Source organism: Cucurbitaria berberidis (assembly GCF_010015615.1).
Source record: "Cucurbitaria berberidis CBS 394.84 unplaced genomic scaffold K460scaffold_1, whole genome shotgun sequence".
Classification (NCBI taxonomy): Eukaryota; Fungi; Ascomycota; class Dothideomycetes; order Pleosporales; family Cucurbitariaceae; genus Cucurbitaria; species Cucurbitaria berberidis.
This window is the reverse complement of record NW_024468935.1, coordinates 2,996,784-3,010,650: the sequence shown is the minus strand read 5'-3', so window position 1 is coordinate 3,010,650 and position 13,867 is coordinate 2,996,784. Positions and strand designations below refer to the sequence as shown.

The 13,867-nt window shown below is 50.5% G+C and overlaps 6 protein-coding genes across 6 annotated transcripts; 3 read left to right on the top strand and 3 right to left on the bottom strand.

Annotated features, from left to right (window-relative positions):
* The first annotated feature begins 481 nt into the window (after positions 1–481).
* Positions 482–3,018, top strand: K460DRAFT_20331 (ferric reductase). The gene is made up of 3 exons (XM_040927200.1): positions 482–571; positions 626–812; positions 876–3,018. Exon 3 carries the CDS (start codon positions 915–917, stop codon positions 2,751–2,753), a length of 1,839 nt encoding a protein of 612 aa, XP_040793265.1. The 5' UTR covers positions 482–571; positions 626–812; positions 876–914; the 3' UTR covers positions 2,754–3,018.
* Positions 3,019–3,263: 245 nt separating this feature from the next.
* K460DRAFT_361462 (uncharacterized protein) lies at positions 3,264–3,988 on the top strand (the record flags this gene model as incomplete). Its single annotated transcript, XM_040932460.1, has 1 exon — positions 3,264–3,988. A coding segment is annotated over exon 1 (344 nt), but the record flags the coding sequence as incomplete, so codon positions are not given.
* Positions 3,989–4,439: 451 nt separating this feature from the next.
* Positions 4,440–5,780, bottom strand: K460DRAFT_271989 (uncharacterized protein; the record flags this gene model as incomplete). Its single annotated transcript, XM_040927765.1, has 2 exons — positions 4,440–4,844; positions 4,899–5,780. The coding sequence occupies 2 exons, from the start codon at positions 5,778–5,780 to the stop codon at positions 4,440–4,442; spliced, it is 1,287 nt and encodes a 428-aa protein (XP_040793263.1).
* Positions 5,781–6,043: 263 nt separating this feature from the next.
* On the bottom strand, positions 6,044–6,914 carry K460DRAFT_272979 (siroheme synthase middle domains-like protein; the record flags this gene model as incomplete). Its single annotated transcript, XM_040927844.1, has 3 exons — positions 6,044–6,209; positions 6,263–6,744; positions 6,819–6,914. 3 exons carry the CDS (start codon positions 6,912–6,914, stop codon positions 6,044–6,046), a joined length of 744 nt encoding a protein of 247 aa, XP_040793262.1.
* A 377-nt stretch (positions 6,915–7,291) lies between these two features.
* On the top strand, positions 7,292–9,432 carry K460DRAFT_270353 (uncharacterized protein; the record flags this gene model as incomplete). Its single annotated transcript, XM_040927644.1, has 4 exons — positions 7,292–7,579; positions 7,630–7,652; positions 7,709–8,607; positions 8,654–9,432. 4 exons carry the CDS (start codon positions 7,292–7,294, stop codon positions 9,430–9,432), a joined length of 1,989 nt encoding a protein of 662 aa, XP_040793261.1.
* Positions 9,433–12,360: 2,928 nt separating this feature from the next.
* K460DRAFT_20244 (uncharacterized protein) lies at positions 12,361–13,778 on the bottom strand. Its single transcript, XM_040927194.1, has one exon. The coding sequence runs from the start codon at positions 13,633–13,635 to the stop codon at positions 12,619–12,621; it is 1,017 nt and encodes a 338-aa protein (XP_040793260.1). The 5' UTR covers positions 13,636–13,778; the 3' UTR covers positions 12,361–12,618.
* Between the last annotated feature and the right edge of the window lie 89 nt (positions 13,779–13,867).

Sequence of the window (13,867 nt, the reverse complement as noted above, 5' to 3'; positions counted from 1 at the left end):
GACATATTTGTGTGGGGTAGTACTGAAGCTATCATTTGGAGTTTGGCCTTCGGTCTGATGTTTATCATTTGGTGGATTGGGGTCAGCACCGCTGAGGCTTGTAAGAGAAGGAAGATGCAGAAGAAAGTTCGTAAGAGGCTGAAAGAGGAGGTCGGCTGTCCATAGCTGCTCAAGACTGAACTCGATCGAGGCTACATTAGGGCACCCCAATTTGATGAGCGTCCGATCCAACAAAGGTGATTATTTTTGATCCAACCACTGAGTCAGTCAGCCGATCTCTACAGGTTCAGCCACAGCAACACGAGTAGCCAATTTGTACCACACATCTTAAGACCACGGCGCTCCAGCTATCTTATCGCCATATCTTCATTCATAGATAGATGGAATCGTCTGCCTAGACTGTCCTTCGTCGAACATGTGGCACGAAACCTTGGCCCGCTCATAACTATCATCGGATCGCCAGCTCAAATACCAATAGAACGGATTACTAGAAGGAGTCTATTTGGCTGAAATTGCACACGTACGCCAACCTCGTACTACTTGTGTCGGGGCCGATAGACACCATAATTACGTATGTGCCGCTATCGCTGATATATTCTCAGTCATGCCACTGACCGAAACAAAGACTCTACATCAACTCGAATAGTTCACATCGTGCTCACATCCAGCAATAACGACAAATCCTACAAACTGCATGGTCTACACTTTAGCCCCAAGAGCTATACGCCTTCTGCACTCCCAAACTTTCCAATCGTTATATCCCAGACTCGGTCTTGAATGGGTCCAAGCTACCTCATCATCGTAGTTGAAAGGTAATATACGTTATGGCATATCAATTAAGTCAACATGCCATATTTACTCATGGAAATTTCAAGCTTATTATTCTTAGACCGAGCTAAGCTACAGGCGCTTCAATGATCTCAATGTCGTCGGCGTCGACATACGTACCTAATATCGATGACGTCCATGCGGATGCTTCTGCCTCGAACCGCGATCCTTTCAAGTTCAGCCATGGCCTCACTGGCGTGGACCAACCAGCGAACTACCTCTTCGTCAACATTCTCGTTGCGACCGCTCTGATACTGGTCATTCTCGCGATATCCTTTCGCCTTTTGATTGGTGTGCGAAATTACGAGCGCCGAATCTCAGTTATTAATGCTTGTCGGAAGCAAGACTTTTGGAAGAAAGATCGACACCCATGGTGGGGACTACTGAAGAGATATTTTCTATACGCGCCGGTGTTGGCCAACCAGCACGACCGCGAAATAAGAATTTCGAAGACCATCAACGTGGGCACCCTTCCTACACGACCCCAGCTGGCTGTAATCATTTTCTACGTCGTCAGCAATGTTGTATATTGTGCAGCCATACCAATGCGACCTCGAGCGCAGATGTTGGCAGAGTTTCGGGGAAGATGCGGCACCCTCGCAGCCTTCAACATGATCTTTATAGTGCTGTTTGCTCTTCGGAACAATCCCTTCATACGCATGCTCCATATTAGCTACGACACGTTCAATCTCTTTCATCGGTGGGTAGCAAGATTGGGGGCTTTGGAATCTATAGCCCATGTCTTTGCCTTCATGTTCAACGCTTATCATGTCAGTTATGAAGGAAGAGGTGGATGGCACAGCGTCAACTGGATAATCCACCATTCGCTTTCTTATCGATGGGGTTTTGCAGCCTTGTTCACAATGAGCTTGCTGGTGCTGCACTCAATAAGTCCACTCCGGCACGCCTTCTACGAATCGTTCTTAACTCTACATCGTATCGGCATCTTCATTGTTATGGCTGGTATCTACTTCCATCTGGTTAAGCATGCACTGCCACAACTCCCTTGGGTGTACCTCTTTATCGCTTTCTTAGCACTGGAGTATTTCGCACGGCTATTCCGTATATTGAATCTCAACATCTTCTGGAAGCGAGGAACCTGGACCCAAGTATCCCTCGAAGCATTACCAGGAGAGGCAACTCGTGCAACGTTCCTATTACCCCGTTCGTGGAACGCGAATCCCGGATCTCACGTTCACATCTACCTGCCAAGGGTCGCACTCTGGTCTTCCCACCCCTTTTCGGTCGCATGGTTCAGCTACGCGAAACCATCCTCGGAAAAACTTCCATTAAGCATCGACGGAGTCCCGGTCGAAGAGGGAACGGGTACTATATCATGTGTTATTCGTGCTCGAACTGGAATGACTCGATCACTTTATGAGTTGGCATCGACCGGGAAGGTCTGTCATGTGAAACTGTGGGGTGCCATAGAGGGACCTTATGGCAGTTATCACTCCTTGGACTCCTATGGCACGGCTGTGCTCTTCGCTGTCGGAGTTGGCATCACACACCAGCTATCTTTCGTGCGACATCTACTGGCAGGGCACAACAGTAACACAGTCGGAACAGAGAAGATCCTCTTCATCTGGTGTATAACCGATACTGAGTGCCTCGAATGGATTCAACCCTGGCTGGAAGAACTTACAGCTATGAAAAACTTTCGAGAAGTGATTCGCATACGTATTCACATCTCGAAAATGGCCGCGTATGAGATTGACGAAACCCAGTTGCCCGAATTTCTAGATATCAGGACAAGAAGGTGCAACCCCCAAGAAGTTGTCGATGAGGAGATCCTAGCCCAGGTCGGTGCGATGGTCGTCTCAGTCTGTGGACCAGGTGGTTTCAGTGACAGCGTTCGGGCGGCCGTGCGACGCAGGGTGTGCATACGGAGTATCGACTTGATCGAAGAAACGTTCTCGTACTAGAGTATCGCCCAATGAAAACGGAGTTTTGGCTTGTGCTTTAAAGTGCTGGACATGGAAACCTGCAGCCAGATCTTGCCTCCGGCTAGCTACTGGATCGACCTCGCTCAACGGGTCCAATATGACTTGCATTAGTGTCACGCGTCACAAGTATTGATTTTATGTCTGACCGTATTGTAATCTATTGACAAAGTCCTGTTTTCAACTGTTTGATCTTGTTATTATCGCATGATGCCAGTCTCCTCTTACACCTACGTACTCTCACTCATCAAGATTCATACTATATTTGCTATCTTATGAATATCTGCAATTTGCTACATAGCATACTAGTGGCCGCATATGAAAGTCATATGATACCGTGTAGTAACATCGCCATAACTCGTCAGGACTACTTGCACGGATCTGTTGAGACTAACACCCTGTCTTGAGAATAAGGTGTTTTCGCATGCTTTACTTAGGCTGCTGCGCAAACTGACTCACTTAAGATCGTGAGTGATGGAAGACCCTGTTCCCGATAATACTGTGTGGGTGCAATACGCCTTGATTGTGTGTCAAGACTATCTCTTACTAGGTGAGGGCGCACGTTGAGTTCTGACTGAAGGAGGCAACCACGAGACTTCTAGATTGTCCTTGCCTCACACTAGCACAAACTTCGATGCTTGCTCTCTTACTTGCCAAACCTCATTATCTTCAATAAGAACGCTGCGCTTCTAGCTTCCGGACAGCACGCTTGCATTCCACGCCCCATGTCGACAAGTACGTCGTCGCTCACCTCGAAATCACCAGGGATACAGTTGCCTACCAGTAAGAGGACTAGTTAAAATACAAAAGACCTCATCTACCACTGAAAACTACATAAACAGCCCACACACATCAACAGCCCTCAACTTCACAATGTCAAACACCAATCCCAATCCCAACAACGGCAACGGCAACGGAAATGGAAACGGAAACGGCACCTCTACCAACCAGGCCAACTTTTTCCATTCCTCCACCGAGCTCGCAGACCTGGGCCGGGAGCGCTTCGACCACGACACCGCAGCCATCGGCGACCGCGACTTCGCCCTCAACTCTCACCAGCCCGTTACCGTGAGGCCCGGCCGCGCACCCAAGGGCCTCGAGAAAGAGGTCCAGGGCTGGACCATGTTCCAGTATACGACCGAAGATCGCGATGATAGGGAGGAGTTGAAGGGGGATCTACATGAGGGGCAGTTACATCGGCAGAACAGGGCGGCTAGGGATGGTGGGCGGCAATCAGAGCCGATGATGATGGGTGGCGGTCGCGGCGGTAGGGGACATGGTGCTAGGGGTGGGAGGGGAGGTAGGAATGGTGGAGGTGGTGAGGATGATCGCGGTGGCCAGATGGATGGGTTGCGTGCGGGATGGAAACCAGATGATAAGGTGCCGCCGCTAGCAAAGGGGTTTGCGGAGGAGCTGGACAAGAGCATGTTCTGGGACGAGCCGATTGTCTGAGTGCGGGGAAGAGAGAGCGGCTAGATATCGAAGGCACTGCTGGTCTTGCTTACTGGCAGGCTCCATGAGGAAGGAAACTCTATGCGCACACCAACATAGTGCGTATTTTTCTGAGATGCTTCAGCTGTAGTAGTAGGCAAAGCTGCATTAAACGAAAAATTACAAGACCACACAATGGATAACTTGGAAATTTTGGAATAATTGACGGGAGACGGATTATGTTTTCTTAAAATGTCGGTGTATAAGCCCACAGAAGGATTCCCAAAGCACTTGATCAGCACCTCGTAGCCACTCAATGTCCACTTCGCGCGCCAAATCAACGACCTTGATCCTAAACGCGAGCTCCACACTACGCTCTTCGTCTTGCGTCATGTCTACCACTCCCCCTTTCTGCTTTCGCTCGTACGCTCTCCGATGCGCGCGGCTCCACACGTTCTGGCTTGCTTCGCCGATGCCAGTTGACTTTTCGGCGTCCCATGTCCAGGTGAGATCGAGAGATGAGAGTTGAGCGTTGAGAGTGTCCTTTGCAGTTTGTGCATCGGTGGAGGGCGGGAGCTGGATGGTATAGAATGTGGGGAAGGGGAGGAACTCGTTTGCCATTTTCTCCATGCGCGCAATGCTCTATTCATCTATCGTCAGTTTCCCACAAGCAGATGAAAAGCAAGCTGGACTCACATTCCGTGGGCGTAGGTTTCCAAAACTCCACGCGACAATCCACCGCTTCGTACTACCTCCTGTGTCGACAACCCCTACCGCCCAGTTGCTGATTCTGTGCTTTTTCAATAACGTCACGATTGCTTTGGCGCTGTCCAGTTTCCCTAGCATACTACTGTACCACAGCACCTTCTCTCTCAGCACTAAACTCTCATCGACCATCTTCGTGACGAAGCTGAGGTCGCCACCGGGACACACCATCTCTACCTCCGCGCCAGTGCAAATAGCGTTGGGCCTCCAGCTCTTTCCCTCGCCCTTTAGGCTAGATGTCATATCAGTTTGAGAAGTGAAGAAAGGCGGATTGCAGATTGTGAAGTCGAGACGTCCGGTGTTTAGAGCTGCGAGTGGGATGAGAGCGTTGAGCTCAGTAGTTTGAAGAAGTTTTGTACGCGTCATGAGGTTGTTCAGAGCGAGGTTACGGGCTGCCGAGTCGAAGCTCTTCTTGTCGATGTCTGTGGCGCACATTGTCCAGTTCGGGCGCGACTTCAGACAAAGCATGGTGTAGATTGCCGATGCTCCCGTGCCGATATCGAGGCCGACAACTTTGCGGTCTGGGTCGTATTTGTTGGAGTAGTCAGGTGATGTAGAGTCTATGAGGCCTTGTATCCATGCTACGTAGTTCCAGCGATTGGGAATCGGTGGGCACAACCGGTCATCTGGTATCTCGAGCTGCAAACCAAAGTCTGATTTTAAAGTTGCTTTGGATAACGTCTTGACTGTGTTGGGATCTTGAAAGTCTAGTTTTCCTGCGCTCTTTTGCCATATTGCCTTGAAATCATTATCGTTTTTGGCGAGGGCTTTGAAGTCGATTGCGTCGTACGGTGGGCGCTGTGCTAGATCCATGACGCCCTGGAAAGTGGAAACAGTTAGACGAGCTAATTGAGGAGAAGAGATGCCGTGGAGCATTTGAGGAGATGCAGTTGATGCGGTTCGAAGCTTGGACCACCTGGCGCTCATTGGCCGGAACAAAAAGGACGAGACTGGGTAGAAAGAGAAGGGTAAAAATGTACATATTGATTTACAGACATGCTCAAAGAAAAGACACCAGACTCCGGCTCAACCAACAGCATGCTGTGTCTATCCAACGCCATGGCTATATATACATATCAAATCAGGAAGGGTCCATCGTATGCGCCGTCCGGCTCCTGCAGCCGTACCTCCTCCAGCGTTGGTATAGTTCCTGGTTTGTAGAAGCCGAGTAGCACCTCCATGTCTTCTTCAGTCATGGAACATAGGTCATCGAGGGAATACTGTTCGCAGACTCTAGACATCCTACGTCCCGTTAGCTGGGCTATGTATGGTGAGGTGTGATGGAGAAACTGTACCATTGCATCCGCTTGGGCCCTTCTTCGATGTTCGGCGCAACCTTCCTAAGCTTCTTCCGTAGCATGCCCACTCTTTGTACGGCTGCCCCAATGTTGTGTGGTAGGCCAGCAGCTATCTGTCTCCTCACGATGTTGGCCAGCTTCGGCCCGTTGCCATTCGTGCTGACCATGATCTGCAGTGGCCCATCGCGATGTACACTTCCAAAGTAGAAGTCGCACTCTGGCGGTACGTCGGCAATATTCGCGGCTATCCTCTTCTCTTTGCATAGCTTGTATATCTGGGAGGATGACTCGGGATCGTCGACGGCGGTCAGGACCATGTCTACGCCATCGAGATCGGAAGGCTCGAACTTGCGATCTACATAGTCGACCTGCTTCTGTTCTATTCGGTAGGCTACCTCTTCATTGAGGCCTTCGCGCGGTGCGACGAGTGTGATCTTGGCGTCGGCGTTGAGAACGTTCACGATGCGGCCGGCGGCGACCTGTACTTTGGTCAATCGTGTACTTTGGTCAATCGTCAATACTTTCCGGCCACCGGGGACAAGAGGATGCCTACTTCGCCGCCTCCAACAATCAGGACGCGCTTATTCCGGATCTGCCATGCTAGAATCAGGGAGCCGCCTCCTTGGATTTCCGGATATGGGCCTTTCATGACGAGGAGGGTGTTGCGGAGAAGAAAGCAATGGCACGGAGATATCGAAGTCAATGACGCCAAGGCTTCATGCACGCCACAACTTGCATTAGGAGCACTTCACGTGTAATTAAGCTCCTATCAATAATAAATCACAATCACAATCAATCAACGCAAAGTATGGCATTGTTGGACTGGTGTTAAACGGGACTAAATCGTACATTCAAGTGCCAACCACGGGATGAGAACGCGTACCAGGATGCCGGCGGTCAGCCCTGCAGCATCCTTGCGCGCAACGCTGTAGCTAGCGCCCTCGCAACAGCGCCCGCAAAGACCCATGCCCAAGGTCCCTTATCCCGGCTCATGACCACCCTCGACTTTCTTCGATTCCCTCGAATATGGCCTCCCGCAGGTCCCTGGGCGGCGGCCGCGTACTGGGGAGCGGGAGGAACTTGTCGCCTGCTGTCTCCCCGCAGCCGTTAGCCCTCCACCGCCCCAACTACAACCCGAGCCTACTGTCGCCCTCGGAGAGCTCGCTTTCGCTGAGCTCGCAGACGTCGAATAGCCCGGCCAGCACCGCCGAGGCGAGGGAGGACATTGGCAGCAAGGTGCTGCTTGGACCGAGCGAGAATGCCGCGGCGAGGGCTTCAAGCAGGCTGGTGTGCCCCATCTGCAATGAGGAAATGGTAGGTTACTGGCGCCTGCCTGGATTAGCTACCATGTGCTGATAGAGCAGGTCACACTGCTACAACTGAACAGGTACCCAACTTGCCTCTCGACCTACTTCACATCATGCTAGGCCTAACCATTCTTAGGCATCTCGACGACAACCACCAGAACCTGGTGGAAGAGGAGCAGGATGAAGTCAAGAACTGGTTCGAGGCGCAGATGCAGAAAGCAAAGAAGTTCCAACCACTCGCAGTACTGAACCAGAAGCTCAAGGGCCTCGACGTCTTCGAGTCCAACGACGCCCCCACGCCGCCTCCCATCACCCACTCCCGCTCTGCTAGTAGTGCCACTACTCACGTTGTCCACGAACCCGCACCCGTGCGCAGAGACCCCGAGGAGGAAGTCACGCGAATGCATTGGCAAAGAATGAGCTACAGGGACGTATGCTCAGACCCACTCTGTGCGAGGCCCATCACAGCATCACAAATGGCTTTGGGCGGCAGTCAGCCAGCAGTGAACTGCAGGCAATGTGGCAGGCTGTTTTGCGAGGAGCATACCATGTACCAGATGAAGCTGTCACGGCAAGCCAAGCATGACCCTGTCAGGGGCATTTGGTGCCGGGTGTGCGAGACGTGCTACAAGTCAAGAGAAGGGTACAACGACCACCACGGATTCGAGCGCAATCACTTCGATGAGTTCGCAAGCATCAGACGGAAGCGGGTCGATAGAGAGCATATGGAAGTCAGTAGGCTGGAAAAGCGCCTCACAAAGTTGACGCAGCTACTTGCGAATCCGCCCCCGCTGGACGAGAGCCAGACTTCTGGAAGCTGGTTTTTACTATCCGGGGCTAAGAATCATCGTAAAGCTTTGGAGCAGTCCATCATCACATGGGAAGAAGATGCGAAGGTTACGAATTGTCCATTTTGCCAACAGGAGTTCTCCAACTACACTTTCAGAAGACATCATTGCCGCATGTGCGGTCGTGTGATTTGTGGCGACCCTAAGACTGAGTGCTCGACGGAAATAGGATTGAACGTTGCTGCAGGTAGGTTTCATCGTCTTCGTCCTTTCATCTCACTCACCCCTCTTAGGTGCGAACACGACAGAGAAAGCAGCGAGTCAGATGAGCATCGATGTCCGCATGTGTAAAAACTGCCAGCACACACTGTTCGCTAGAGGCGACTTCCAAAGAGAGCTGGCCGAGAAACCGAAAGACCAGCGCTCATACGAGAACTTGGCGCAATTCGAAAGGGGCATTCGATTACTTCTACCTCGGTTTCAAAAGCTTTTACAGGCTCTTCAAGACCCAGACAAACCCCCGACGCCACAGCAATTATCGGATGCTTCTAAAGTACGAAAGAGGTTGATGGAAGGGTTCGCGCAGTTCGATGCTGCCGCGAAACGGATACGAGATTTACCCACGGACTCACCGACACAGAAACGACTCCAAAAAGCTGTGTATCAACAGGCGTACAGCTTCTTGAGCTTGCACATGCTTCCGTTACGTTCTTTGCCGAGGATTCTGAAGCATGCTGCACCGCAAGGTCGCTCGAACGGCGTGGGTGCGCTTGCATCTATCAAGTATAATGACAGATCTGTTGGTAGTTTAGTTAGTAGTAGTGATGTCTCTGCCATGGAGGTGGAGGAGAAGGAGCTGCGAGAACGACTAATTGTTCTGGAGGAGCAAAAATTCATGGTTTCAGAAATGGTTGGAAACGCAACAAAGCATCGAAGATTTGACGAGGTGTCAAGTCTTGCGCAAAACCTGGAGGACCTAAGCCAGGAGATTGACCAAGTCAATGGCCAGCTGGGACAACTCGATTTCGCGGGCGCATATCAGAGAGATTTGGCGAGTCCACCACCTGGATGAAGTCACAGCCCCCATCTTTCACACATTATAACACCCATCATCATAGAAATAGCCATGGCAAAGGCTCTCGAGATGTGCCCTCCCAAACGACTAATCCATAAGGGAAAGGGAGGCTACAGGGAGCTTGAGTCGAGTGAAGCCACCGGCCTAAGGCTTTTATCATATTGCTTCTTATGGTATGGCCTGGCACCTAGAATACCGTAAGCCTACGTTCATGTTGCTACACACCACGGCAGGTAAGATGACGTATAAGATAAACAATAGAGGAGGCTGCAAAACATTGCATGCTATAAACGCCACATCCAGAGTCAATTTAAAGAAATTACCAAGAAACTGTGCACGAGTTAAGAGCTATAGATTTTTCATATTCATCGCATGACGTTCGTCGTTATATCGGAAATACCGAAGGTATGGCCTGGAGTTCTATCTTTAGCAAGCTCGAGTGGAGGTTCATTACACATCAATTACATCCTGTCTTCCACCAAGGCCTCCCAGAAGACGCTCTGACTACAACCTAACCTATGGAGCGACTCGAGTTGTTGCTTCGTGTCGACAAAGGTGCCCTTCCACCCCTATAGGTAGGTGTATGAAGTTGTGGGATGCGCCAAGGTCAGACACAATCTACAAGCTCACCAATGACGCCGCGACACTTCCTGATGCCGGTGTGGGGTGCATACAAGCACGCAAAAGTCTGTTTACCGGGTATTTGAAACTCGTCGAGCTTATATTGAGCGGTGCTGCGAGCTCTTCTAGAACTCTTCTACTCTATATGACAACAACCGAGTCTACCGAAATTCCAAATGGAAAACTCGTGTTGCTGCTAATTGATAGAAGACATGTGATGCAACACCAGGTTTTGGACGCAAATCGCGACGAGTGTGGGTTGGACAAGGATTCTAGGTGTGGTTCGGTGCTGAGGCAGGATGCTGGTTGGAGAAGACGTGGATCGGAGAGAACTTACACTGCTAATACTTAAGGACTATGGAAACCAAGTTCAATATCTCACTGCCTTTCTACTCTGTCATCGCAAGCTAAACTACACACATCATCTCTCCTCTCTAGTACCTATCACACCGCAGAGCACTTTCTTACACAGACATTAACCTCACCATGCAACTCACGACCATCCTCCTCATCCTCGCAATCGCAGTCTCAGCCGCACCTACAGGTCCCAGCCTCGCAGAAATGCATCGCGCCTTCGCCGCATCGGAGCAATGTAAATTGCCCACGCCAGAGCCTAGTTGCTCCGGCGCTTCACGATCAGTATGCGTTACTTTTGCTTCTTGCCTTTGCGCCTACACACAGATGAGGAAAGAATACGGACAAGATGATAGTATGGGAGTCACTAATAAGCTTAACCCAGGATATTATTGTAACATATAACAAAGATAGTAGCGCGGCTACAAAAGCGCTATTACTGAACGCTGCGAAGGCGGCGGGTGGGGAGGTGGTGCATGAGTGGAAGGAATTTGGGTGAGGAATCACTTCTCAGAGAGAGAATAAGTGCTGATGCTGATATTATTGTCGTGCAGGTTCTCTGCTTTCGTGCCCGAGGGTGTGGTTGCACTCTTCCAGGCTCATGGCGAGGTGGCGGGCGTTAGTATTTATGATAATGCGTGTATTCAGGTTCCAATCTGTGGAGATGAACCTTGCTAGATAGATGGATGTTGTAAAGGGAGTCTGTCTGATGGTGATGTGGTTGTGTTGTGTAGGGTCGTAGCTTGGAACGGTCGTGGCACCTTCTCTTTCTTAAATTGAACACCTTACCCAGTTCCTGTATAACGCTAAATTGAGAACAACCCCTTATCTTGAAAGAAGAATGCTATCATCGTATTTCTATCTCGCACGCGTGCTTCCTACAATATCGTTGTAGATTCCAGGCACACAATGCACTCGCTAATCGCCACCTACATTCCGCTCTGACGCGTCGATTCCGAACGTCATTCGCCAACAAAACAACCCACCCAGCAACCCCTAACAAACAATGACTACGTAGTTAACACAACCATCATCATCGTCGCCACCCCCAATTGCTCAATCAAGCAACTTTGGGCCAGCTGTTGATTGCTGCGAATTTCCTTGATTTGGACGATGCTGCCAACTTTCTGGGACGTCGGCGCCGGATGGGGAAGGATTGCGTGTTGATTGCGGCTTAGCGGGTACGCTTTGGGATGGAGATCGGGGCGCGATGGGGATGCTAGGGCGAAATGGATGCTTGGAAGGGGACTAAAGGGGCGAGGCAATGCATATAACTGACTAATAGGTGTTTTGCACAGCCCTAATGCTCCGTCTATAGAGAAGGTCAGGTGAGTTATGTTAGTGCACACGCGACTATGAAAGGAGGCTATTTTACCGACGCGCGAGACGCGACGAATATGGAGAAAACTTCGGTGGTAGATGAGAATTCAGCGATGCTAAAACATCCCACAGAGTATAGTATAGTATTGGTTTGTACACATCAACTCTCCTCGATTATCTCTAACCCCTCTACCTAACTGCCACTACTCAACTACTGTCACTCATACTCTGAGCCGGCGTCGACACAGGCAAGTCCACGCACTCGTTCAGAACTGACTCGCTACAAACATCTTCGGGAATGGAGTACGTCGAGCAGTCGATCGCCGCATCCTCATTTCTCCGTCTCGGCATGCCCTGCTGTCGAGCCGTCATCTTGGCGATCCGCTCCTTGAGTTCAAGGCCTCTATCTTGATTCCGCTCGATGCGATCGAACCATGCCAGAGTAAGCGGGGATATAGAAGATGTCGGGGTGTCTGTACGTGATACAGGTGTTGTAGGAGGAATACGTTGAGTTGGGAGTGGAGTATATGCTGGACTTGCGCGTGCCTTGTCTTCTGTTACGGTCTCAACATTGCGTGGGGGCTTCTGGACTACTTCGCGGCGGGATCGGCGGCTGATCTTTTGTATCGTGTCGGGATCTTGAAATGCGACTGTTCTTTGGGATTTACTCCTACGTAGAGGGTACTCAGTGAGGGCTTCTCTACTGATCGAACGGTCATCAGCCCTGTCTTTGTTCGCATTTATTTCTGCCTGTGGTGGTGTTTCGGCAGGCGTGTCCTGCAATGCTGCACTGGCATGTTGCTTCAGTCGGCTCTCTGATTTCTTCACTTCTATTGGGATCTGTATGTCTTTGGTCTCCTGCAAAAGCCTCTTGATCTAGGACATTAATTAGTCGTTGAGTATCAGACGGACAAGTCCTCTTACCTCAACCTCTTCTGCTGACATGAGTAGAGCTTGTTTGAGAAGAGACCGCGCAAGCTTTACACTATGCTTATCTTTTGAGTCAAAGGACCGGTGTCGCGGCAATCTTCCTTTTGGCGCGTTCTCACGTTTCCTCTCACTCGTATCATCGGAACGGAACGAACGCAGAGAGCTTGTGCGAACTGGTACTTGCGGTGTATATTCTTCCTGCCTTACCTTCTCTTTTCCTTTCTTCCGTGTTCTGCTCACATCTTCCACCACCTCCTCATCCTTCAGACTCTTCTTCTTTGTCGTATCTTCCTGCAGCACCACCTGCCCACAAACTCTTGCCCTAGGGATATATCCACAAGCCAACCACTCGCCCGTCTCCCCATCACTATCCTTCAAACCCAGCACAGCTCTTACCTCGTCTAAGCATATCCACGCACGTGCTTCAAAAGCGTCAAATCCCGCTGGCGTCATGTTCAATACACCTTTCGGCACCTTGGGCAACGCGCCTTGCTCAACCCATATCGGTATTTGCGTCCCTCCCGTCGTTGAAGCAGAAGCAGGGACTAGGCCATCGGTGTCGACAATAAGTTTTGTTGCGTGGAGAATGCGACCTTTGCGTTTGTGGACGGATGTGGATTGTGGAAACTTCAGCGCGGTGGCTTCGCTTTCGTATGCGGACGCAAAGCTTGAAGTCTCTACTTCCCCACTCTTATACTTGAAGTGTGTTTCAATGCGCTGCTTCGTAATATCATTCCATTTGAATCCTCGCTTGGTAAGATGACTGTCAATTCGCGGGATGGTGAGGGCGCCATCTGAGCTGCCAATTGTGGGGAATGCAATGTCGTCGACGACGATGTAGAGGAATTCGGGTAGGCGAGTGCGGTCGTTCACAGGCGCGGTGGGAATTTTAAGTGATTGCTTGAAGGGGCTGCGCAAGATCAATTTTCTCAGAAAAGGTCGCCTCGATGTTGTAGTGAATACGTACATGCACATATTTGGTGGGAAAAATCAGTGGGTGCACGTAAACGATAGATGAAGGGATGGAATATGTTTTAATTTGCTGCTGTGTCGATGTTTGGTAGTGGGTCCGTCACTTTGGTATGGTTTGCAACACAATCTGGATGCGCCATGGATGTGGCTACCTAGCGCCAACGAGCTGACCTGGAAATGTAATTTGTTGATTTTGGCCGGTGTTATACTAGGAAGTATGAGTGTTCTGGAGAGC

Coding starts and splice junctions, on each gene's coding strand:
- K460DRAFT_20331 (XM_040927200.1), top strand. CDS start 915: ATGATCTCAATGTCGTCGGCGTCGACATACGTACCTAATATCGATGAC.
- K460DRAFT_20244 (XM_040927194.1), bottom strand. CDS start 13,635: ATGTGCATGTACGTATTCACTACAACATCGAGGCGACCTTTTCTGAGA.